This window comes from Salvelinus sp. IW2-2015, linkage group LG36 (genome assembly GCF_002910315.2).
Source record: "Salvelinus sp. IW2-2015 linkage group LG36, ASM291031v2, whole genome shotgun sequence".
Taxonomy (NCBI): domain Eukaryota; kingdom Metazoa; phylum Chordata; class Actinopteri; order Salmoniformes; family Salmonidae; genus Salvelinus; species Salvelinus sp. IW2-2015.
Genome location: NC_036875.1, coordinates 11490819 through 11514454, shown reverse-complemented (window position 1 = coordinate 11514454; position 23636 = coordinate 11490819). Strand labels below are relative to the sequence as shown.

Here is a 23636-nt window from a genome sequence, read left to right as displayed (position 1 = left end):
ACTAAAGTATTTAGCATAATGCAGACATGCTGTATCATCCAATTAATAGGCTACAATTTTTAAATGTATTTTACCTTCCATAGCGACATTTCCAAACTGATTTTCTCCGTTTTCTCACTAACCACGGTCACCAACTTGTCCTTGCTATCCCTACCCCATTGAAGTTGATATGTAAAATAGTTAAGGTAAGTATTAAGGTTAGGTAAATAGGGATTAGGGTTTATGGTAGGGACGTCCCAAGGATTCCGGATAGCAGTGACCGTCACTAACCCGTCAAGGATTTAATTATTAAGAGGAACTTGATAAGCAATTGAGAGGATGTAACATTCCCTTAGATAGTTGCTCTTCAGGCTACTGCTGCACTCTATATTTTTTTATTTAGGATAATATAATATAGAACATAGCATATAAGGTCTTACAAATACATACAATTGTTAAATGAAGGTTTTTACCAAAGCACAGAACCAACAAATCCCTTAAATTTAGGGATGATACCTATGGTGGATATTTCCGTGCTCGTGTGATAATAAGCGTCCATCTCAGAATAAGGCCTTGGCCTAGCTAACTATTTCATCAATGTTGAAACTCTTAGGATTCCCTGCTGGTATCTTCTGGATGTCCGACAAATTTTACTAACTGGAGATGCCATGACATAGAGGCTTTGTCAGGTATTGGTCATTACGTTGGAGAGGACTTTTGTCTTTGCAACTTCAACTCAATTTTACTTCAGTGCACAAATCTGTTGCTGTCAAAGTTGGCATGAGATGCCCTTATTGCCCTGCAACAACGCATTGTGATTGGCCTATCTGCCAAAATGTTTCTCCTTTAAAATGTTTGAATTGAACAACCAAATTGCACAGCATCCTTTATTCCTAACTACAAAGACAAAGCCACTGAAGCTATGTGCTAAAGTTGAAATGATAGCTCTTCCTGTAAAATGTACAATCTGTAAAATTAAATCTGGCTCCTATGTTCAGTCCAAGCAGCCAATGAATAAATGATCCATAGCACTCCCAGTCCCAGAGCAATGATCTGTTCTATCTGCACCTTTCTGCAACAATGCCCTGAGATCCTCTAGCTGCAACAAGTTGATCAATCTGAATCAATTATGTAATTAATGTCTTTCAATTATAGTATGTTTTTTGGGGGGGCTTCTCATGGTGTAAGCACTGTACCAATACATTTCCTATATGCAATAATACAAATTTGACAAGAGCACAGAAGAGAGGCTGCTTATAATGGTGGTGTAGAAAGGGAGATRGGCTTTTTCCATATGACCAGAGCTGAGAGCAGAATATTGATYGAGTGTCTGGGAGAAACAATATGTGGGGAGGGTGGTTACCTGTAACTTGTGGCTGAATATTTGTGTAGAATTATTTTCCATTTGAACCATTCAGTTTCTTATTTTCCCAACTGGACTGAACAGTTGACTGTAAGAACAGGAAGTACATGTTAGTGCTAAGAGACCTACTATTAAGGGTTACCATGGAGCTAACCGCAATTTTGAACTTGATGTCCTGAGAAATCATAGCCAGAATAGACACAGGAAGCACAAGGGGCTTTGCTGCAGGCCAATTATGTTAATTAACTACACTGAATGGGACAGGGGGAAAAAAACAAATGAGAATAAAATAATTTGGTCCATAGGGAAATCTGAAATACGTTAGCATGGACAATGAAGATAAACGTGTCAGAGTTTGTTTATATTTTATTCACATATGTTACATTTTGCAATAAATGTCTAAGTCACACTTTCTGATCCAACTCAGAAAGTCTGAATCAGCACCTACAGTAATGTACTGTTCTCTTATTTTCATTCATACAGGTGAACACACAAAAAGCTTTCAATTAGCATGTACACTCAGATTTTCTGTTGCAGTCATGTACAAAGTGGGGACTGCAAAAAAAAAAAAAAAAAACATTTTAAAAAAGAGGGAAGGGAAACTGACAGTACACATAAGCAGCATGCGTGTTTTTTTCCCTTAAAATATTCCTCCTTTGAGCAYGATGTGGACCAGMAATTCACCAAATCTTTTCACCAGAATAAATTACCCAGGGATTTGAATGTGTTTCTCACTAAACAAGGTAATATTACTCTTTCAGGCACAACTTGAGAATGATCTACTGTTCCGGTTGGAGACGTAGTAATTGAAACTAAGCATTTAAGACACCAAACTCAAAAACTGTGATTAAAACAATCTCATGACCATTGTATATTATGGGTATTGAAGTCTGATGTCTAATGTTGGAATGCATCTAAGACCCAAGGACATATCTTAATTTAAACTTGGAGAAATTTAGGCATAGGGGAATGTCTTCCTTATACAGTGCCTTCGGAAAGTATTCAGACCYCTTGACTTGTTCCACAATTTGTTAGGTTACAGGCTTATTCTAAAATGGATTTAAAAAAGAAATACATCCTCAGCAATCTAACCACAATAACCCATAATGACAAAGCAAAAACCGGTTTAAAAATGTTCGCAAATTTATAGAAAAAAAAGAAATGTTTCTACTACTTGATTGGAGTCAACCTGTGGTAAATTCAATTGATTGSACATGATTTGGAAAGGCACACACGTCTATACAAGGTCCCACAGTTGACAGTACATGTCAGAGCAAAAACCAAGCCATGAGGTCAAAGGAATTGTCTGTAGAGCTCCGAGACAGGATTATGTCGGGGCACAGGTTTGGGGAAGGGTACAAAAATGTTTCTGCAGGTCCCCAAGAACACAGTGGCATCCATGATTCTTAAATGGAAGTTTGGAACCACCAAGACTTCCTAGAGCTGGCCCCCTTGCCAAACTGAAGGCTCGACAGCCTGCTTGGAGTTTGTTAAAAGGCACCTAAAGACTCTCTGGTCTGATGAAACCAAGATTGAACGGTTTGGCCTGAATGCCAAGCATCACGTCTGGAGAAAACCTGGCACCATCACGGTGAAGCATAGTGGTGGCAGCATCATCCTGTGGGGAGGTTTATCAGGGACTGGGAGACTAGTCAGGATTGAGGCAAAGATGAACAGAGCAAAGAACAGAGATCCTTGAAAACAACCTGGGGCGAAGGTTCACGTTCCAACAGGACAACGGCTAAGCACACGTCCTTGAGTGGCCCAGCCAGAGCCCGGACTTGAAACCGATCGAACATCTCTGGAGACCTGAAAATAGCTGTGCAGCATCACTCCCCACCCAACCTGACAGAGCTTGAGAGGATCTGCAGAGAAGAATGRGAGAAACTCCACAAATACAGGTGTGMCAAGCTTGTAACGTCATAYCCAAGAAGACTCGATGCTGTAATTGCTGCCAAAGGTGCTTCAACAAAGTACTGAGTAAAGGGTCTGAATACTTATGTAAATGTGATTTCATTTTTTGTTTATAAAAAAAAATAAAAAAAAATTGCTTTATCATTATGGGGTATTGTGTGTAAATTGAGGACAAAAAAACATTTCAGAATAAGCCTGTAATGTAACAAAATGTGGAAAAGTCAAGGGGTCTGAATACTTTCCGAAGGCACTGTAAATATAGCTACTTTAATTCTAACTTTTGGCAACCAAAAGCAAATAAACAGATTGGTTATTTGACAGTATAAAAAATAATATATTGTACCACAAGTGTGGATTAGGTGAATGACATCCATTTGTTATGTTAAGGTTAACACTATTACACTTCTCAAAACCAACTAAATGACATCTTATGGAGTTTCAAAGATAACAATTTGAAGAGACCAAAAGCTATCTTGAACTATTTCCTTTACTTATTCAAAGATAGGGTTTTGCATTATGCGCCCATATACATTTACTATAACTTCACAGAGCAACTCAAAGGAAATGTGAAAGGCCAAAACAGTATTGCCCAAGTACTAACAAAAAATTATTCAACTGTACTATCTAAAACTGCAAAAGTCTTCATAAGCATTAAAGGATGAAACTATAACCATTCCCTTACAGAATGCCATATCAGTAGAATAACTAATGCATTGAGTCCCCAAATTCAAATATTTCAACTCTAGCAAAATCCCAATGCACTTGAAATGATTCTGCGCAATGGAAGTTTTGGAAAAAGAGCCTGCCAATTACAGTAGACAGATACTCCACACCAGTCTTATGTGTACTCTACTGTGGCCAGACTGGTGAGTGGTCATTGAGTTTCCTCAGGGACCTGGCCGGAGCCTAAGTAAAGGCAGGACTGCAAAGACCAATAGCGATGACGACCATGGTTGCCAGTCATCTAACCATAAACGTAAAGCATTTATTTCTTTAGAAAATAAAAATCTTTACAAAAAGTAAAATTACTTATTTGAACAATGAGCACCAGCATTTATTTAAATATTAAAAATGTTGTATTCTAAACTACAGCAACAAAAAAAAAATACCTGAGGATGAATTGCAACTACACTGTAAAAAAGAGCCTGTGCTCGACTGCAATAAACTCTGTTGAGTGGACYTGTCGCCTACCATAATGTCCCAACAAACACAACGAGAACACAATTTGCAATAACATCGCTATACTTATCAAGAGCTTTAAACCCATGCCAGCAGTACAAAGTCTGAAAAATGAGGGATATGCACCAACCCATACATTGTGACAATATGCTTATCATTAACATTACATGGGGCAAATTTGTCTATTTGTATATCTAAGAAATAGCCAGTAGCTCGAGCTCATACTGTTAGCCAATCAGTGTACAAATACTCACCAGACTGAGCCCCCCCCAAAAAAATATTTCTGGCTTCTAAACCACTTCAGAACCAATCTGTTACTGGGAAAAGTTGTGCTTTCTCCCAGTTAAAATCCACACAGTAAATCACTTAAATAAAAAAACACACACTGTTAGTCTTTAGGCATGATTGTTCACAAAACTACACATAAACCAAGGCTGTGGCAGTAACACTCTCACTGCATGTTTGTTTATATCACATGATAAGATTCCCCATATGTTTTACAGAGGCAGACACATAAACCAAAGATATTCTTTCCCATCAGGGTGTGGGGTTCAGGTGACCTTACAGTCCGTTGTAGTGAGGCCCCCAGCGCTTGTTGATGTGATCGAAGGTGTGCGAGACCCACTGTTGCGCCAGCACTCTATACCTCTCCACACATAGAAACAGGGGCTTTCCACGGCTGTAAGAACCGGAATAGAAAATGTGATTTCAAACAATGTTTTCAGCATAGTCCCCCCCCCCCCACAACCATTCTAGTGAGAACCTGACAAGATGATCGTGTGAGATGAAACTGAAGTGTAATGCAAAGGGTCTATGGTGTTTATTTGTACCGTAGATCGCGGTCCTCCTCTCCATGGGCATCCAGGTAAACTGAGCCCCACAGGCAGAAGCGGTGYCCTCGGATGATGATGATGACCGAGGCGTTGATCAATAGGAAGATGCCTGTGGCGGCGCCACAGTGTTGAGAGTGCTAAAKACAGACACGTACAACCAAATCACATTGTCATCTGCACCCAGCAGCACCACCCAAGCATGCAAGTTCTTATTTTGTACAATAGAGTAATAATATCCATCAATGACCTAAAAATTAAACCACTCGCTGAATAAGAAATATTTTTGAAGACAATATAAAAATCATGCTGTTTTTTCAGATAGTCTAATATGGCCTTTGAAAAGCAGGGCCACTCACCCAAACGCATTCACAGATCCCTTGCTGCTTGCAGCACAGCCCTTTGAGGCAGACGAAGGTGCCACAGATGAGGCAAAGCGCCGGGTCCTTTGGCACTTTTTTGCAGGCAGTGCAGGCCTTCTTGTGGTAGTACTGGAAGATGGTGTTRTAGTTGTCAGGTAAGTGGAGTAGGTGGGGGGATGCCCACTGCAGATCCTGGACAAGCAARGTCTGGATGGAGGGAAATTAACCACGTCAGTCACAACATTATTCCAATTATGAACCCCAACTGTGTGCCCTAGGCAATCCTTTGTAACAGCTTGGGCCGCATTGTGCAGGCTTTTTAGACAATGGGAGCTGGGGSCTTTATCTGGCTCACTATTGTGCTGTGTCCATGGCAGGCCTAAACTTCAACCGCCCATAACTTAAGAAAGCCAATCCAATCACTCGAGAGCTGAATCCGAAGTCCCTTTCATTTAACCATGTGCTCGTCCACTCGCTCTCTAAACTCCTGTCAATAGACTCTTAATAAGCGGACTCATCGGCCCGGCAGCCATTAGACATCGAAGAAAATACCACAGCACTTTGTTTCCTGCTCCTCTAAGCATCAGCCCAAGAAACACTGAGGTTACTGTACATTCATTTCAGCTTGGGCATCGAGTCTCTCCACTTGCTACTAAAAAGGATTTAGAAATATAGGAAATAAAAGTTGGCCTGTTTTAAGCCTTCTACTGAATAAATCCTTCAAAGTTTCTATATGCCACATTTTCTGTATGCCCTTCAGCTCCAGGGTGCGATAATAAACAATGTCCACAGTTGAAAGGTCTGCGGGAATCATCCAGAATGGCCGTGTGAAGCGATGGGAGGTTTCATTGTGTGATGTATGGCAGAAAAGGCCAGTGCCAAATGACAAAGGCAGTGTGTGAAAAACCATCACTCCCAGGAGGTGAAGAGGGGTTATATTCAGCGCCACAGCTTAACACATGGTGTCACTAGTACCAAAAGAACAAGGAGAAAGAATGACGCCACCATTGGTGTTTCGGAGACGATATACTGGAGAACGATTGGTGGAGGGAAGTGCTCAGCCTCAAACCTACCATTGATTTCTCAGCCTGAGTGTTGGTGAGCCCTGTGACCTCAGAACACCATTGAGACATCAGGTCGAAAGCACTGACCGTCCAGTCCAGACATGAGGCACTGTACATGGGGTTAGATGGTTGAGGGACTGGGTCAAGGAGCCCTAAACAGCCAGCCAGGCCTGAGAACTCTTCTTCCTCCTGAAACAGAACAAATGGTCAGTATGAGTTAAAGCCGTGAGGTTGGAGCAGCTATGGAACAGAGACACAGGCAGGCARGCAGAGAGGTGGTGAGGTGTGGAACAGTAGCAGTAACCGTACCGGGCAGCCTGACAGGTTGTCCCCATAAAGATGGTGCTGCAGGAGACAGGAGAGGCGGAGGTAGGGCAGGCAGAACTGCTGGAGGCTGTACTCTATGGACTGTGGGGACCACACACTGGTGCTCAGCTGGGGAAGGAAGCACAGGAGTAATGCCTCATCAATAACCTCTCAACAGATAATGGGGTGATATAGATCTCCTTCAGAGAGAGCACAGATGGTGTTAAATGGGCAATTTATCATGTAAAAAAATAAAGAAAATTGAGTGTGGGGGGGGGCTAGCCAAGTACTGGGAGCTTGGCAGCTTTGAAATGGTTTAATATATTTTTACGAAACTTGATAGGACTTACCATGGATGGCTCTTCGGTGTTCACGTCATACACAGTCTTCACCTTGGACAGCTCAGTGATGACATGGCTGAGAAGAGCTTCATAGGACTTCTCGGCATTGAAAGCATTCTGTGGGATATAGTCCAAAAGCAGTGGAGAGGTGACACATTGAGAGTACATAATACTATAGTACAACAGTAGTATTAGGCTCTCAGGAGTCTCATGCCACTGTACCAGCTTCATATGATATTCAAGCAAGTCCATTGTCAAGTGTGCTGCAGTGTCTCCAACCCCCGTACCTCCCTTTAAAATTTGCACTGTATAAAATAATAACTTATGCAGAATAATAAATWATTATTTTTATGCAATAAAAAAAATAGGCAACGTTGATACGCACCAATAAATTACTGAATGCGTGTTCTGATCAAATTCAACTGATTGAAATAATAATCTGATAGCGTTTATCAAGCTCACAGTGGGGGGAATAGAAAACAGCAGCCAGTCTTATCTAGCCTGGCGTTCTCTGTCATAGATTTATAGCGGGAGGAATTTAATGTCTTTGGATTTCCTTCCTCTGGGCTCGGGATCTCGGTTGAGACAGTCTTTTTATCTACAGCAATTTAAATACAATGACATCCCTCCAAATGTGGCCTGTGTTAACAATGAGGATTTCCAAGCCRTCTTAATGACAGCTTGTGAGCGAGTGCTGCACTGTTCGTGACAAAGTGGGGTAAGATATTCAGCTGCGCCACAATAGATAGAAAACACCCTAAAGGGGAGGCATTTTGCTGTTGGCCCATTTACATTCCAACCAGCCACTCGCTAATACAGATTTAATAGACTGAAGATGAATAGCCAATTAATGCCACCCAGCTCCGGTAATCACTCTCTCCTTGATAACGATGATCGATATATCTACAACCCAAACTGCTTAACGGAACTCGGGCCAGKTCTAAATCTTAATTTGCATTTTGCGTCACACCTTCATTTGCCACGGATGTAAACAGGTCCCGGGGATAACAAGTAGAAAGTATAGATAGGATGCACTGGCTTCACAACATAAGGCCCTTGGTAGAGTACAAAGCAGCAGTACGGCGAGGAGGGTGATATCTCCATTACCTTCTTGAGAGCTCCAGACGTGCTCCAGGCCTGCCTCTCCTCGGGGCTGAACTTGGCTGAGAGAGCAGCCAGGGCCTGGGTGTACTGCAGGTTGTACAGCATCCTCACCAAACAGATGAAGTGTTCTACAGGGACAGGGACAGAGAGAGAGGCGATGCACAGACCCAGGTTAGGCGCACTAACATTGGCGGAACAAATATATCGTGTCGCACATACATATTCTTGGTCAGACACTCGGCCGACTGTCTCATTGTTTTGAGATTCATAACAGATTTATAACTAAGTTGTTGCCATTTTCTCTCTTCCCAATTACTATTTAGAACAGCTTGTTAAATAGAAAGCAGTTTCATTTATGAGCAACCGGAATAAAAGGAATGACTTAAGAGGCCTAGAATGCTCTGTAAGCTGGGCAATCAGGGTGCCTACAAAAGAGATTGACACCATTTTTATTGGGCTAGAAGACAAGTCAATAGGTTGGGTTTGGTCTCCAGAGGAGTGGCTCTCTCGTCTCCCGTGTTGATAAAGGCTCATCAAATAGACTGGTAATTAGCAGGAGGCAGCCAGCACCCAGRCCGCCAGGTGGAAATAGGCGTTGGATTTGAAGTGACAGAAATACAATGAGCGCCATTATTTGCCCTCCTCAGGAGAGTGGTGCTGGTGACAGGTCCATTGTGTTGCGTTAGCACATAAAAAAGACAACACCTTTACTGCCATGAAGGACACACAGGCTGTTAGGAACTCCCAACCCCTCCCACCTATCCACTCTAAACATGACAAAAACCCAGGCACGTCCTGATCTCCATGCCCCGACTTTAATTAAATACTTAATTCACACCCATCTCTCATCGTAATGTGTTACAATCAATTCTCCATCTCACAATGAGGACCGTCATGCTTATTTTGGCTTAATCAATGTGGAATTGAAAAAATATACAAGAGACCATCTAAACGCTAATAAGACATTGAATGCCCTTTTCCTCGGCAGACTCTTTAGGGCAATGTAAGGAAGTGTTATTCAGTCGATATGAAGGAGAGCTCTTATAGCTGTGAAATGGCTTTCGTTTGAGGGRAAAAACCTGTCACAGACATATCCCCTCACAGAACCAATGCTCTTTATAACTTGTATATTGGTTTAACAGAGTTGATTATCTCTCCCCTGTTCTGATGCTAGGAGAGATCTTCAGGCCTCAAACCACCTCCGTGTCCATGGGTTCAGTCAGTTCAGTAATCACTGAAATGATCAGCTTTGTGTGGCATGGCACCCATTAAGTAGGCCTWTGATTGCTGCAACTTGGCCTCCAATGTGGTGGCCCTCCCCTCGCGCACAGTGCTGAGCCTGGAGGAGCTCAAACAGGAAGCGCTCAGCTGGAGATGAAGGGCATGTGAAGCGGGCAGCCTCCATAAAGCGATCCATGTCATTCTGCTCCTCACAGCCAAATACAAAAAAAGGGAACAGATAAGAACCCTCCCGACATTCAGTCATGATTAGGACTGATAACGGTTTGCTGTTCTGACCCAGCCACTGAAAAACCTCCCTCTGTAGCCTCATTAACCCACCTTCCCCTCCCCGTCCCCTTGGACTGATGGGGAAAACACAGTCAGGATAGTAAGAACAGTGACAGCACCTTTGCGTAGCGGCTGTGGCATGGTCAACACAAAGATGATCAGCAGGGATGGGCAGTCTCTGAACAGCATGGGGACTTCTGGCCTCTCGTCATCCAGGCAGCTGTAGGGAACAACACATGGAACCTTTTACCAATACAAGCTCAGGGTAAGGATTTTTAAAAGACATGTTGAAAAACATACAGCACGCTCATTAAGAGTAAAGTATGCAGTTAAACAAGAAACTGTGGGTACCCGTAAAGGTTTTATTATTCGCAGGGGTGGAAATGGGCCGGAACACACCGGAAGCCCGTTCCAGGAACGCACGTTCAATTTGAATACGATCGTGGCCTGGGTGAATCCTGTGTCCGGTCTGGAGTGTGAAKTCACAAGCTCTGCTGGTCGGCTACTGTGTAGCAACCTACCGGTGCCAAAAGCCCTGGTCTGCCCTAGAAAGACTACGTAAACAAACCCCCCATAAATGGACTGCTGTTGTGGGCTCTAAAATGTGTTGGTTATGAGTTCGATCCCCAAGGTGAATAACTTTTATTCATGGAATAAAAAATATATATATTGCTTTTCCTTAGAGAGATAATTCCTCAATACTTGTATTGCACTGCAGACCTTATGTGGAAAAGTACTCATTTATAACATTGAATGGTAGAACGCAAATCAAATGATTCTGTATAAAGGTTGAACCAAATTTCCCAAAATCAATCCTGACCATTTCAACCCCTGACTATTCTCAATAACTTAGCATTGGTAGGGGAATGTTAGAGAAACCATAATTGGAGTGAGGTTATGTACACACTATACATATCCTATTGCTTTTTATCTTGTCAGGGCCAAGAGCAAAGTCCTCCCTTGAATATATACGCTGCACTTAAACGTTGCTTAAAAAAAACTATGACGACACACTTTCTAATTGCCCTCCACTTTAATGCAGTGGGGGAAAGCAAAGCATATTTCCTTTATATCCCGTGACTCACTGCTATAATGCAGCTGGAGCCTCATACTGAAGATTGTTGTTGCCGTCTCCATTTAAAAAATGKCTCGTTTCCTCCTGGCTGCCCATAGAGAGAGCCTCTAATCTCCACTCTACCTTAAGGAGACGTCCGGGGATTTCGACTGAAAGGGGCCACACTTACACAATAATGCATTCYATTTTAGAAAGGCACTCGAGACTATTCATTCTAGCGTACAACAGAAAAACTGACGCAGCAATCTGCTTCTAATTCCCTCTCATGCAAAAGACTAAACTACAGCATACAGCACTCGCAGCTAAATTGCAGTCAAATCCACATGACCAATACATACAATGAGCAACGCAGTCTTTTGAAAACAAAAAAAAAAGTGAAACGCATCCACAAAAATTGACATATGAGAAAGGATATGAAAAAAGTGAATGTCTAGGTCACTGTCTGGAAGGCATGAGCGTCGTCATTCCCTTGTCCCATTTAAATAGAGCTACACGGTTGCCTGAGGGTGTCAGTGACATAGCTGCCTTCCGAATCCCTAACAAGGTATTTTTAACACAAAATTGCTCCACTGAGACRCCTGCATGGCTCGAAGCATTTAAATAGTAACAGGTGTAAAAGCCGTCTTGGGAGGGAGAGAGGTCGTTAGCGTATCTAATAGTGCGAAGTGTTATACGAGTGGGATGCTGATCGCTCTCAAGGCTGTAAACCTCGGAAGGCAAACTGACGCCCGAGAACACACCTGACGCATCACAAACAAGCAGTGTGGAGAGAGAGAGAGCGTATGAAGAAGACTGCCTTGTTAAATGTCTCGGTTTCTACGATGCTGTGAAAGATGACGCTGGGCGGGGGAGGGCTGAGATGTGTGGGGCAGTTGTTTCTCGGCGCAGCGACTGAAGGGGTCGTTTCGCTCTCTGTGGAGCACCCGGTAATTTGCCAGATGCAGCAATTATTGGCATCTATGGCAACMACACATGGTTCCTTCTCTGTTTTTAACTCCTTTTTGTCTGGAGGAAAAGCTGTCAGGGCACGCAGGATGTGGTGGTGTTGAGGGTGAGGGGAAAGTGGCACTGATTACAGGCTGTGTTAGGATGCTGTTAGGATAAACTGGGATCAGGAGAGGGCTATAGAGATGTCAGGTGAGGTGGAGCTGCAGGATTCGGGGGGAGAGGTTCAGTGTGTTTGGCTGATGCAGTGAGTGTGGCGGAGTTTGTGATAAGACAGCCGTATGTGTAGTGGGATTGCAGGACGAGGAGAGGCCAAAGTAGATGAAAAGGTCTGTGTGGTGTAGCGTCAGGGTAGCCGTTAACTCACTCGTCTCTGCTCGGAGCCACCTGGGTCAACCTGGTCCAGGGGTTGTAAGCAGAATCAATGCTGTACAGACGCATGTGCATGGCAAGCACRTGGAACAGCTGATCTGAAAGACAGACATTTTTAAAATGGTCAGCGAGATAGAGCAGAACACTGGCACAGAAATGAGACAGCTACTGTAAAACKGTCCACCTGCATGTCAGTAGGCCAGTGCCCACTATCACACCATCAGTGAATCAAATGACAAATACAGTTGACTTGAATGAACTGAGCGTAATGGTTTGGCTGGGAGAAAGCAGGCCAGATGGATAGATGGCACTACTCTGCTCCCAGCTATCCTCTGGTCAGGAGTCACACCTGTTCACTGTGGAACATGAAGAGTGTCACACCTTYCTCACACTTGTTTTATTTAACTMGGCAAGWCAGTTAAGAACAAATTCWTATTTACAATGACGGCCTAGGAACRGTGGGTTAACTKCCTTGTTYAGKGGCAGAACGACAGATTTTTACMWYGTCAGCTCGGGGATTCGATCTTGCAACMTTTCGGTTACTAGTCCAACGCTCTAACCACTAGGCTACCTGCCACCCCAAGGTGCACGCACASACCAATTTTTTTTATCACCTCCTGGAAGTGTCCTCTTATTTTATTAGCCCAAAAACAAATTAACCTATTTCTTATAGTGGCCTCACACAAAGTTAGCCCTGAAAGTTAGTGTTCATTAGGTCCATAGTTAAAAGTATATTGGAAATCAGAAAATTGTACCTGAAAGGAATATAGCAATTGTAATGGCGTCTTTTTGTATGCACCAACTGCGCCATGGTTCGTTGGACAAAGTCTATGGGAAAATTTWGATTTTGTCTTAATGCCGAAAATAAGGTATGCGGTAAACACAGGCTWAGGAGATCTTAAATGTTTTGTTCTAGAAGATATTAGTGAATTTTGAAGCATATAAAGGTTGTGTTAACTGACTGATACTGTATCTCATAGAACAAAATCTATAAGATCTCCTAAGTCCATTTTAAGCAMATTTTTTACATTTATACCAAAACCCTATTCTTTCTACATAGGAATGGCAGAATGGCTAAATGAACCAGAGGTAACTAATTTCTGTTTTTTCGGTTTACAAGCAGGCGAACGCTATATACCACCTGCGCTCGTGTAGACTACTTTCTCTCTCACCCAGTGGTAATAAAATTATATATATATTTTTACATGCAACCTTGTCAACAGACCTGTAGCTCAATATTTGACTTAATTCCCACCCCCACCCCCAGAGAGTTATGACAGCTGTAATGGAGCAAAACATTGAATTCCTCTGCTGCAATATGGACTTTCAGGAGTTTGTCAACATGGCTGTCAAACTAGCGCAACACCGCCCTCTACAGTTGAAACACGACAGCAGCAGGATACAAACCAGAGGCTGAGGGAGGTGAGTGACTCCGATTCAGTCCCTCCGTCTGTCAGATGGGGTTAGAGTCCCTCCACTAGAGGACGAAGATATGTGGAGTGACACTGTGCTAGGAAGGATCACCAGCCAATGCCCTTCAAGCTGGCAGGAGACCAGGCTTCAAATTGCGGCTCACATGGCTACCACCTCTTCCATCTGCATGCTTCCCCCTCAGCCTGCTGCTCTTCTCTGCTCCCCCCWCAGCCTGMTGCTCTTCTCTGCTCCCCCCACAGCCACACGGTCTGACAACATCAATAGAGATGCCTTCAGATATTGATCTGGCCTTGCCTTCTATCAAAGCTCATGCTATTTGCCATGATCTTTACCCCCGCCATGCCTCTAATCTAGATTAGTCATGCCTGTGTGACCTATGGTTGGCCTAGATTACTTTTACCCCCCCAGTGTACAAACACTTTGAAATGTGCCCATGGGAATTGATCATCTCATTGTGATAGGCCGACACCCACCATAACAGTATTTTATTGGACGTTCAAGGCAGTCTTCTCTGTGCAGGCTACATCAGTAGACWGGCCTAATTCAAAACCTTCTCTCTGGCTGATAAACCAGATGCGAGCTATTTGAAAGGTGGACTCTCCAGTTGATTTAACGCAAGGGATTTCCTGCTCCCCTCTCTAGCCCATGACATCCTCATGAGCTAAACAATATACAGTGGCAAGACAAAGTGTGTGAACCCTTTGGAAATACCTGGATTTCTGCATAAATTGGTCATAACATGATCTAATCTTCATCAAAGTCACAACAATAGACAGTCTGCTTAAACTTACAAACAATTATACGTGTTCCTGTCTTTATTGAACACACCGTGTAAACATTCACAGTGCAGGGTGGGAAAAGTATGTGAACCCTTGGATTTAATAACTGGTTGACCCTCCTTTGGCAGCAATAACCTTAACCAAACGTTTTCTATAGTTGCGGATAAGACCTGCACAACGGTCAGGAGGAATTTTGGACCATTCCTCTTTACCAAACTGTTTCAGTTCAGCAATATTCTTGGGATGTCTGCTGTGAACTGCTCGAGGTCATGCCACAGCATCTAAATTGGGTTGAGGTCAGGACTCTGACTGGGCCACTCCAGAAGGCGTATTTTATCTGTTGAAGCCATTCTGTTGTTGATTTACTTCTGTGTTTTGGGTCGTTGTCATGTTGCATCACCAAACTTCTTTTGAGCTTCAATTGGGGGACAGATAGCCTAACACTCCCCTGCAAAATGTCTTGATACACTTGGGAATTCATTTTTCCGTCGATGATAGCAAGCTGTCCAGGCCCCGAGGCAGCAAAGCAGCCCCAAACCATGATGCTACCTCCACCATACTTTACAGTTGGGATGAAGTTTTGATGTTGGTGTGCTGTGCCTTTTTTTCTCCACACAGTGTGTTGTGTGTTCCTTCCAAACAACTCAACTGTAGTTTMATCTGTMCACAAAATATTTTGCCAGAAGCGCTGTGGAACATCCAGGTGCTCTTTTGCAAACTTCAGACGTGCAGCAATGTTTTTTTGGGACAGCAGTGGCTTCTTCCATGGTGTCCTCCCATGAACACCATTCTTGTTTTGTGTTTTACGTATCGTAGACTCGTCAACAGAGACGTTAGCATGTTCCAGAGATTTCTTTAAGTCTTCAGCTGACACTGTATGATTCTGCTTAACCTCATTGAGCATTCTGCGCTGTGCTCTTGCAGTCATCTTTGCAGGACGGCCACTCCTAGGGAGAGTAGCAACAGTGCTGAACTTTCTCCATTTATAGACAATTTGTCTTACCATGGACTAATGAACATCAAGGCTTTTAGAGACTTTTGTAACCCTTTCCAGCTTTTTGCAAGTCAACAATTCTTAATCTTAGGTCTTCTGAGATTTATTTTGTTCGAGGCATGGTTCACATCGGGTAATGCTTCTTGTGAATAGCAAACTCAAATTTTGTGAGTGTTTTTTTTTTATAGGGAAAGGCAGCTCTAACCAACATCTCCAATCTCATCTCATTGATTGGACTCCAGGTTAGCTGACTCCTGACTCCTAACTCCAATTAGCTTTTGGAGAAGTCATTAGCCTAGGGGTTAACATACTTTTTCCAACCTACACTGTGAATGTTTAAATGATGTATTTAATATATACAAGAAAAATACAATAATTTGTGTGTTATTAATTTAAGCACACTGTGTTTATTGTTGTGACCTAGATTAAGATCAGATTAAATTTGATGACCAATTTATGCAGAAATCCAAGTAATTCCAAAGGCTTCACATACTTTTTTCTTGGCACTGTAAGTGCCTTGTGGGAAATGGCTTAGGAACTCACTTGGGTTATAGTTGTTATCGCATGTCCCACGTTCCCCTCCATATCCCATTCCCTACGAAGACAAATCACTAATGTATTGCTACTTGCCCGCCAGCGCAGCTACACAAGTTAATGTAGCTCAGAAAAYGGCAGTCCTCTAGCGTGAAATGTATTTTGCCCCAATCAAGGATGACAGGCCTCKCACTAGTGCAGCAAGCGGCTAAAAYGCATCACCACTAAACAGACTAATTAAAACAGAGCAGGGAAATGGGATGCCCTCATCCACAGGCTCAGTTCTGACTAGGAGAAAGTCATGTTTAACATATTAAAAGGTCAAATTCAAATGACAAAGTACAATAAAGGAGAAACACCTTGGGGATCTAAAAACGAGTCGCCCATCCAAAATCAAACTTTACACGGTCTCTTTGAGCACAACTGTGCTTTGTCTTCCCATTGGATACCATTCTCTGAGGCTTTGTCTTTGACATTGTCACAGTGGGCCCAGTCACAGCTCAGGACAACATCACTCAGTCTTCATTCCCAGTCCCCCCAGAGCAGGACGCCCTTGCCACACAATCAACTACAACAGCACTTGATCCATGTCCAGAAAACACAACGGCAACAGCTCACCTGGGATACCAGCTCTCCTTCCCTGCTAATCGACAATCTTTACAAATGGTCCAACGGTTACATCAATCCAATCTCAAGTCTGACACTTCATTACACAAAGGTCGATGAGACAAGGCGTCCCGCCACCCACAAGTCACCGTATTCGTCAGCCTAAATACCAATGAACCTCATAAAATAACAAAGTAAACATGCAAATACTTAATGCTCTTTAACAAAATTATTATTATTTTATAAATGCGATGATATGAAACATGGGTCGACGGTATTCTTCAGATGTACACAATAGCTACGTGGTCAAGCAGGGGACAACACGCTTCGTATAGCACAGAGTAGATGGATGGACGAGGGTTCACTCATGTTAATCTAGTGGGAAGCAAGGCCAGAAGAATGGTGTGGTGTACTCACTGAGACAGGAGCGCTTGGCTGCACCACTGGCTCCTCCAGAACACAGGTTACCTCCACGGTGCACCAGCTCCAGCTCCAGGTTTGTCCTGAGGAAACACAACCATTACTAAGCATACTGTCAACTGGTAGGGCTTAGGAGGGACAAGAGGAAGATTAAGGCATTTTCACAGCCATTGTTAGCTCAGGCAGTCTGACTGAGTTTCCCCCCCATTCAGAAACAGGACAACCAAAAAAAAGTGGATTATTAACATTTCTTCTTGTTGTCTACCGGCTATGGCAGTAGCCACTGAGCAGACCGATTAATCAGTTGACCGATTTTAGCGGCTGATATTAGCCTTTCACATAAATATTTGTATTGGGTTTTTATCCCACACATAAAGCGCCGACATTATACACATATAATAAACAAGTCTGCTAATTTTATGTCATAATTTAAAAAAAAAAATGGTAATGATGCCTGAAGAGGGAACATCATTCAGCCCTAGGCTAGGTCACAACGTGATAGATAGTAGGCATGGTGGTTTGACGGAGAGTAACCAGCCACATCCACCGTATTTATTATTTCTACTTTACATGTTCTTCCACTGCAAATTTACCATTCCAGTGTTTTACTTGCTATATTGCATTTACCTCACCACCATGGCCTTTTTTTGCCTTTACCTCCCTTATCTTACCTAATTTGCTCACATTGTATATAGACTTATTTTTCTACTGTATTATTGCCTGTATGTTTGTTTTACTCCATGTGTAACTCTGTGCTGTTGTATGTGTCGAACTGCTTTGCTTTATCTTGACCATGTCGCAATTGTAAATGAGAACTTGTTCTCAACTGCCTACCTGGTTAAATAAAAAATAAAAAAATATTTTTAAATAAGTAAATAAACAAGAATACACTTCACCAAGCAAGCAGCCTTGCCCTCACCACATTCTCACTTAGTTAACATTAGCTGGCTAGGTAGCCAGCAAGGTAGGCTTAGCCAGCTAGCAATCTGTGCTACTTTAGTGCGAACACTGGACTGGCGCCCAAGTGAATACTCGTCCATGACACAAAAATAACACCGTTATAGTGTCTGGACCTATTATGTTATTAGTTCGTTTTGCGAAATATGCAATCTGCAAAAAGCAAGACCGTTGTCACAGATTTATCATTCAGTTCATGTGGTTGCATTCATAATGAGATAAGTAGCTAAGGTTAGTTAGCGAACTAAATTAAAACGTGTGACCAAAACCAGTGCGGCAAGAATTTGCCTGCATAAAAGTAATCAGCGCAAGCCATTTGCAGTTGAAATGTATAGCCAGTACATTTTCTATTTAATAACAGTGTAAGGTACATATGGTTTCTATAACAAAACATTGTTGTAATGTAAACTTGTGTTTGTCAAAAGTTGCCATTTACGTGTTTGTTTACATGACCTGTGACTGTTGTAAACACTGTAGTAAATCAACTCAAGACAAATGCTGAAGCTGACACCTAGTGGTAACATTACAAACAGCATGTTACTGCATTTCAACGCTTATTTGTGAACAGTGCAGTTTCAGATTTACTTGACAGTTTAATTCAACCAGCCACCCTTTGTGGTGGTTTAGCACAAACACTTTTGCATACTTCTTATCCACTGCCATAGACATCTTTAAGTTCTACCTAAGAAAGTAAACTAAAGAAGGTATAATTTACTGCCATATTTATACAGGATATAGTTGCTTTTTGGTGGATATCCTGTAATCCACAAATAAAATGTTCTTAAATAACATWAATTTTAATATTGTGTTAAGAAATCATAATTTACAGAATACGTTGATCCTTTTGAGCACAATGTGTTAAAAAAAAAAGATATTGGCAGATATCTGACTTTTGCCTCCATAAAAATCAGTATCAGACCGAAAAATCCCATATCGGTTGGGCTCTATTAGCAACCTAAGACAGTAGGGCTAGTGGGCAAACCTAAACGCATCCCCTAGCAGAATTATCCTCAATATATGCGTGACTGGCTTTTCCCCCTTTTTATAAAAACCCATCAGATTTATAAGATGTAGCAGACATTTGTTGTTTTTGTTTTGGACCAGCTATTCCGTATCAACAAATTACAGAACTTCAATGGTTCCGGGTTTGCACAAGCTAGGCTGTTAGCATAAAAGCTGTTTCATACACAGTTTCCGTGTATAATCCCAGTTTGTGGATTCCCAATGCATATCCAAACATTTAATATAAACATTTTGCAACCAAATAATTAAATAAAAGCCGTAACAGAATAAATTGATATTAAAAGCAGATACAGTAGGTGTTGCTAAAATTAGACTGAACTGGAGTTGTTTTGATCCTGCCACTGGCCGTTTCCTCCCAAAGGCTGGGAAGGTGGGGGCAAATCCTTGGGCTCCCAGTATGAAAAAGCAATTTCACATAGATAATGCAGCTGCATCAAGCTCCATCTGTCTGCTACTGATAAGAGCGGCCCTGTGACAGAGGAATTGTCCATTCCTCAGGCAATTTGCGCTGTTCACTGAACTTGTAAAAGCCAACAGGAACCCAGACACAGGAAGCAGGGATTTCTTTCTGCCGGGCACAGGGTGAGGAACCGGTTGAGTGGACCGTGTCATGGGGAGGGGGAGAGGTCGGGGAGGGACCAAGGCCTTCCCACAACACTCTGGTGAAAGAATAGAATGACGGTTGCATTCTCTACTCCCTGTAACGCATGATCAATTTCAGGTTATGATAAAAGCACTGCAGAGCGCCTGCTACCTCCAGATTTTACAGAGGAGTGTGTTGTTCAAGGAAGGACAATTTGGGCTCTAACACACGGCGCAACAAAACTGTGAATAAGCACTCAGGAGAAAAAGAGCTCTTCAAATCAGTCAAAGGGAGGCAGAGTGATAAATCCATACAGTCAGAGGTAATAAAAGACTAGGCAAAGGATGGTGGAACCAACCAGAGTCAATACCATTTTACTGCAGCCGTAACTGACAAAGCTGCTTAGAAGCAGCACTTCCAGCCCCACACTGCAGTACAATCAGAGGTATGAATAAAGGCAATCAAGAAAATCTTCACAGGTTCCAAGCAACTTCATTTTTGTCTTCTTCAAAATACTCTAWATATCCGGTGCAGGTACAAAGACAAAAATTCAATACGCTTCGACTGTACACCAAAGTTATTGTACAAAAGCCTTTTCAAGCAGCCCTTCTCAAATCGAAGAAACGCACTCAATGGAAAAAAACAACAAAACAAAAATACAACTAGGCTAAAGKCAGGAAAGGTTGCAGTTCTCTTTCTGTGCCCAGTTATTGTAGGCTAATGTCAGGCAGGGAGCTGGCTTTAAGAGCACAAAGGAGCAGACAGGACAGGCAGCCGGCGGCCACCAGACAATAGTCAGCGGTGTGCATAATAAGAGCAGTGGAGGAGGACCTCCCTGTCTGACTGGAGCAAGGGTAGGGGGTCACTAGCCAAAGGAACACAGTCTCACTGAAAGATAGCCTGCAGTGACCAGTCTATCCCACATCTCCAAGGCCTGTCAGCAGGGTGCACTTTCACTTAGTCTAGCTTGAAATTGAGAATTCTCTGTATGACTGTGACAAATGGAGTCTCTAAAATTGTATTATTTTGAAGAGTCTCAGAGCAGACTGCGGTGTCCCTCACCTGGCCACAGAGTACATGAAGAGGAAGTCGTTGTCAGGGGAACCAGGGTTCTTGCCATAGTCCATGTACTTCCTMTGCGTGGTGTTCTTGATGTCCTTGATCACCAACTCCATTTCCTTACTGAGGTTGGACTCCGTCTGAAGGGGAAAGGTTACACAGTAACTTCATAGCATCTCCATTTTGACAACAATGGTAATTTCGACATAAGGGTCACCCACTGGTATGCATTTGCAAATCATTGGTATGGTACGGGAAACAAACCACTGCAGAGGTTTGCCAGGAGATGACCRGTTCAATATGAACGGAGACCAAACGGGGGTAACACTAAAAAAGCTGCAATATCGTTAGTCTCATTTGTCAGCTAGTGATGCGTTAAGATGGAGTGATCAGGGGAACAGACTGGGGTGAAGCTGTATAGACCTCTCTGCCTTACAGTGGTGCTTACTGGGAAAAGTCCCAGCTGCTCTTGCAGGTCCTCCACCTCCTTCACCAGCACGGAGGTCTTSTTGTTGCTGGGCATGTGCCAGCTGACCACCTCGGTGCTCCGGCCCGGGCGGCAGGGCAGCACGCTGTTAGCAAACTGTCTGCACAGCGGGCAGGTGAACTCTCCCTTATCCACAGAGAAGCCCTGCATCACCTGGTCATTCTGTGTAAAAATGCACTTGGGATTATTACAGAGGCAGAGGCAGGGTAGGACTGCCTCATGTTATGTCCCTTATGTCAATCCATACTTTCATATTGATACTCTCTTACCCGCAGAGACTCCATGTAGGACTTGTGGCAGTCTATGTGCAGGGTGTGTCCACAGGTCTGCACATATACACCTCCATCCCAGCCTATTGAGACTGACTGCAGACAGGAACTCTGCAAAACAGACAAGAGAACAGCACAAGACAGGTAAGAGTCTATTCCCTTTGAGGTTCCATAACGGTAGAAATGAAATATATAGACTCAGCAAAGAAAATAACGTCTCTTTTTCCAAGACCCTGTCTTTCAAAGATAATTCGTCGTAAAAATCAAAATAACTTTACAGATCTTCACTGTAAAAGGGTTTAAACACGGTTTCCCATGCTTGTTCAATGAACCATAAACAATTACTGAACATGCACCTGTGGAACGGTCATTAATACACTAACAGCTTACAGACGGTAGGCAATTAAGGTCACAGTTATGAAAACTTAGGACACTAAAGAATCCTTTCTACTGACTCTGAAAAACACCAAAAGAAAGATGCCCAGGGTCTCTGCTCATCTGCGTGAACGTGCATTAGGCATGCTGCAAGGAGGCATGAGGACTGCAGATGTGACCAGGGCAATAAATTGCAATGTCCGTACTGTGAGACGCCTAAGACAGCTGATTGTCCTCGCAGTGGCAGACCACGTGTAACAACACCTGCACAGGATTGGTACATCCGAACATCACACCTGCGGGACAGGAYGGCAACAACAACTGCCTGAGTTACACCAGGAACGCACAATCCCTCCATCAGTGCTCAGGCTGTCMGCAATAGGCTGAGAGAGGCCGGACTGAGGGCTTGTAGGCCTGTTGTAAGGCAGTTCCTCACCAGACATCACCGGCAACAACATCGCCTATGGGCACAAACCCAATGTCGCTGGACCAGACAGGACTGGCAAAAAAAAAGTACTCTTCGCTGACGAGTCGCGGTTTTGTCTCACCAGGGGTGACGGTCGGATTCACGTTTATCGTCGAAGGAATGAGCGTTACACCGAGGCCAGTACTCTGGAGCGGGATCGATTTGGAGGTGGAGGGTCCGTCATGGTCTGGGGCGGTGTGTCACAGCATCATCGGACTGAGCTTGTTGTCATTGCAGGCAATCTTAACGCTGTGCGTTACAGGGAAGACATCCTCCTCCCTCATGTGGTACCCTTCCTGCAGGCTCATCCTGACATGACCCTCCAGCATGACAATGCCACCAGCTATACTGCTCGTTCTGTGGGTGATTCACTGCAAGACAGGAATGTCAGTGTTCTGCCATGGCCAGCTAATAGCCCGGATCTCAATCCCATTGAGCATGTCTGGGACCTGTTGGATCGGAGGGTGAGGGCTAGGGCCATTCCCCCCCAGAAATGTCCGGGAACTTGCAGGTACCTTGGTGGAAGATGGGGGTAACATCTCACAGCAAGAACTGGCAAATCTGGTGCAGTCCATGAGGAGGAGATGCACTGCAGTACTTAATGCAGCTGGTGGCCACACCAGATACTGACTGTTACTTTTGACAGGGACATATTATTCCATTTGTTAGTCACATGTCTGTGGAACTTGTTCAGTTTATGTCTCAAATGTATAAATATTTGTATGAACATAAGATTCAACATGTTAAATTTGCTGAAAATAAACGCAGTTGACAGTGAGATGACGTTTCTTTTTTTGCTGAGTTTACAATAGATTCATTTAACTAMATTTCTAATGAATTACAAGGCTCTAGACTAACTTTTTTCCACTWTTTCAGTTGATGGCACCTGCACATGATTTGGTCACACCAATTTCTTCTGACCTGTGTCCCATAATGTAACTGCATTTTATACAGAACCAGGTTAAAAACGACTAGCCATATTTTAAATTAGCATGCATTTGCAGGGCTTGACATTCAGGTAATTTTGCCAGTGGCACACCGGGCCAGTGCTAAAGCTACTGGCCCGAATGCAAAGAACACTGGGCCCGGGAAAGCAGATGATGCGTTCATCATTTAAATGTTCTGTTTAATTTGCGGGCTGAGCAAGTARCCTATAATGACCCACCCTCCATACACAAATAATTACATTTTAACTTGACAATATATTTACATTGATTGTTTGCAGGGGGAAAACAAGTCCATAATGCTGAAACCACATCCATAGACTACTTTTGAGGTAAAAAAAACTAAACTAACAAATAAAAAGT

At 43.1% G+C, this 23636-nt stretch overlaps 1 protein-coding gene and 1 pseudogene across 4 annotated transcripts in view; both read right to left on the bottom strand.

Moving 5' to 3' along the window:
- Positions 1–89, bottom strand: part of LOC111959963 (myosin-IIIb-like) — an 87662-nt pseudogene extending 87573 nt beyond the window's left edge.
- Positions 90–1690: 1601 nt separating this feature from the next.
- The window catches only part of LOC111959698 (ubiquitin protein ligase E3 component n-recognin 3), a 43065-nt gene continuing 21119 nt past the window's right edge, over positions 1691–23636 (bottom strand). For 2 of the 4 annotated variants that reach the window (XM_023981463.2, XM_023981465.2), the window contains 13 exons: positions 21489–21599; positions 21169–21381; positions 20736–20872; positions 17108–17193; positions 12339–12441; positions 10071–10171; positions 8446–8570; positions 7348–7455; positions 7001–7126; positions 6701–6880; positions 5625–5834; positions 5266–5405; positions 1691–5114 (listed from right to left, as the gene is read on the bottom strand). In XM_023981463.2, the coding sequence (XP_023837231.1) occupies positions 4997–5114; positions 5266–5405; positions 5625–5834; positions 6701–6880; positions 7001–7126; positions 7348–7455; positions 8446–8570; positions 10071–10171; positions 12339–12441; positions 17108–17193; positions 20736–20872; positions 21169–21381; positions 21489–21599 (1758 nt within the window). In that variant the 3' untranslated portion in view covers positions 1691–4996. The remainder of the gene's footprint in view (positions 5115–5265; positions 5406–5624; positions 5835–6700; positions 6881–7000; positions 7127–7347; positions 7456–8445; positions 8571–10070; positions 10172–12338; positions 12442–17107; positions 17194–20735; positions 20873–21168; positions 21382–21488; positions 21600–23636) is intronic. The other 2 variants (XM_023981464.2, XM_023981466.2) reach the window with 1 other exon arrangement.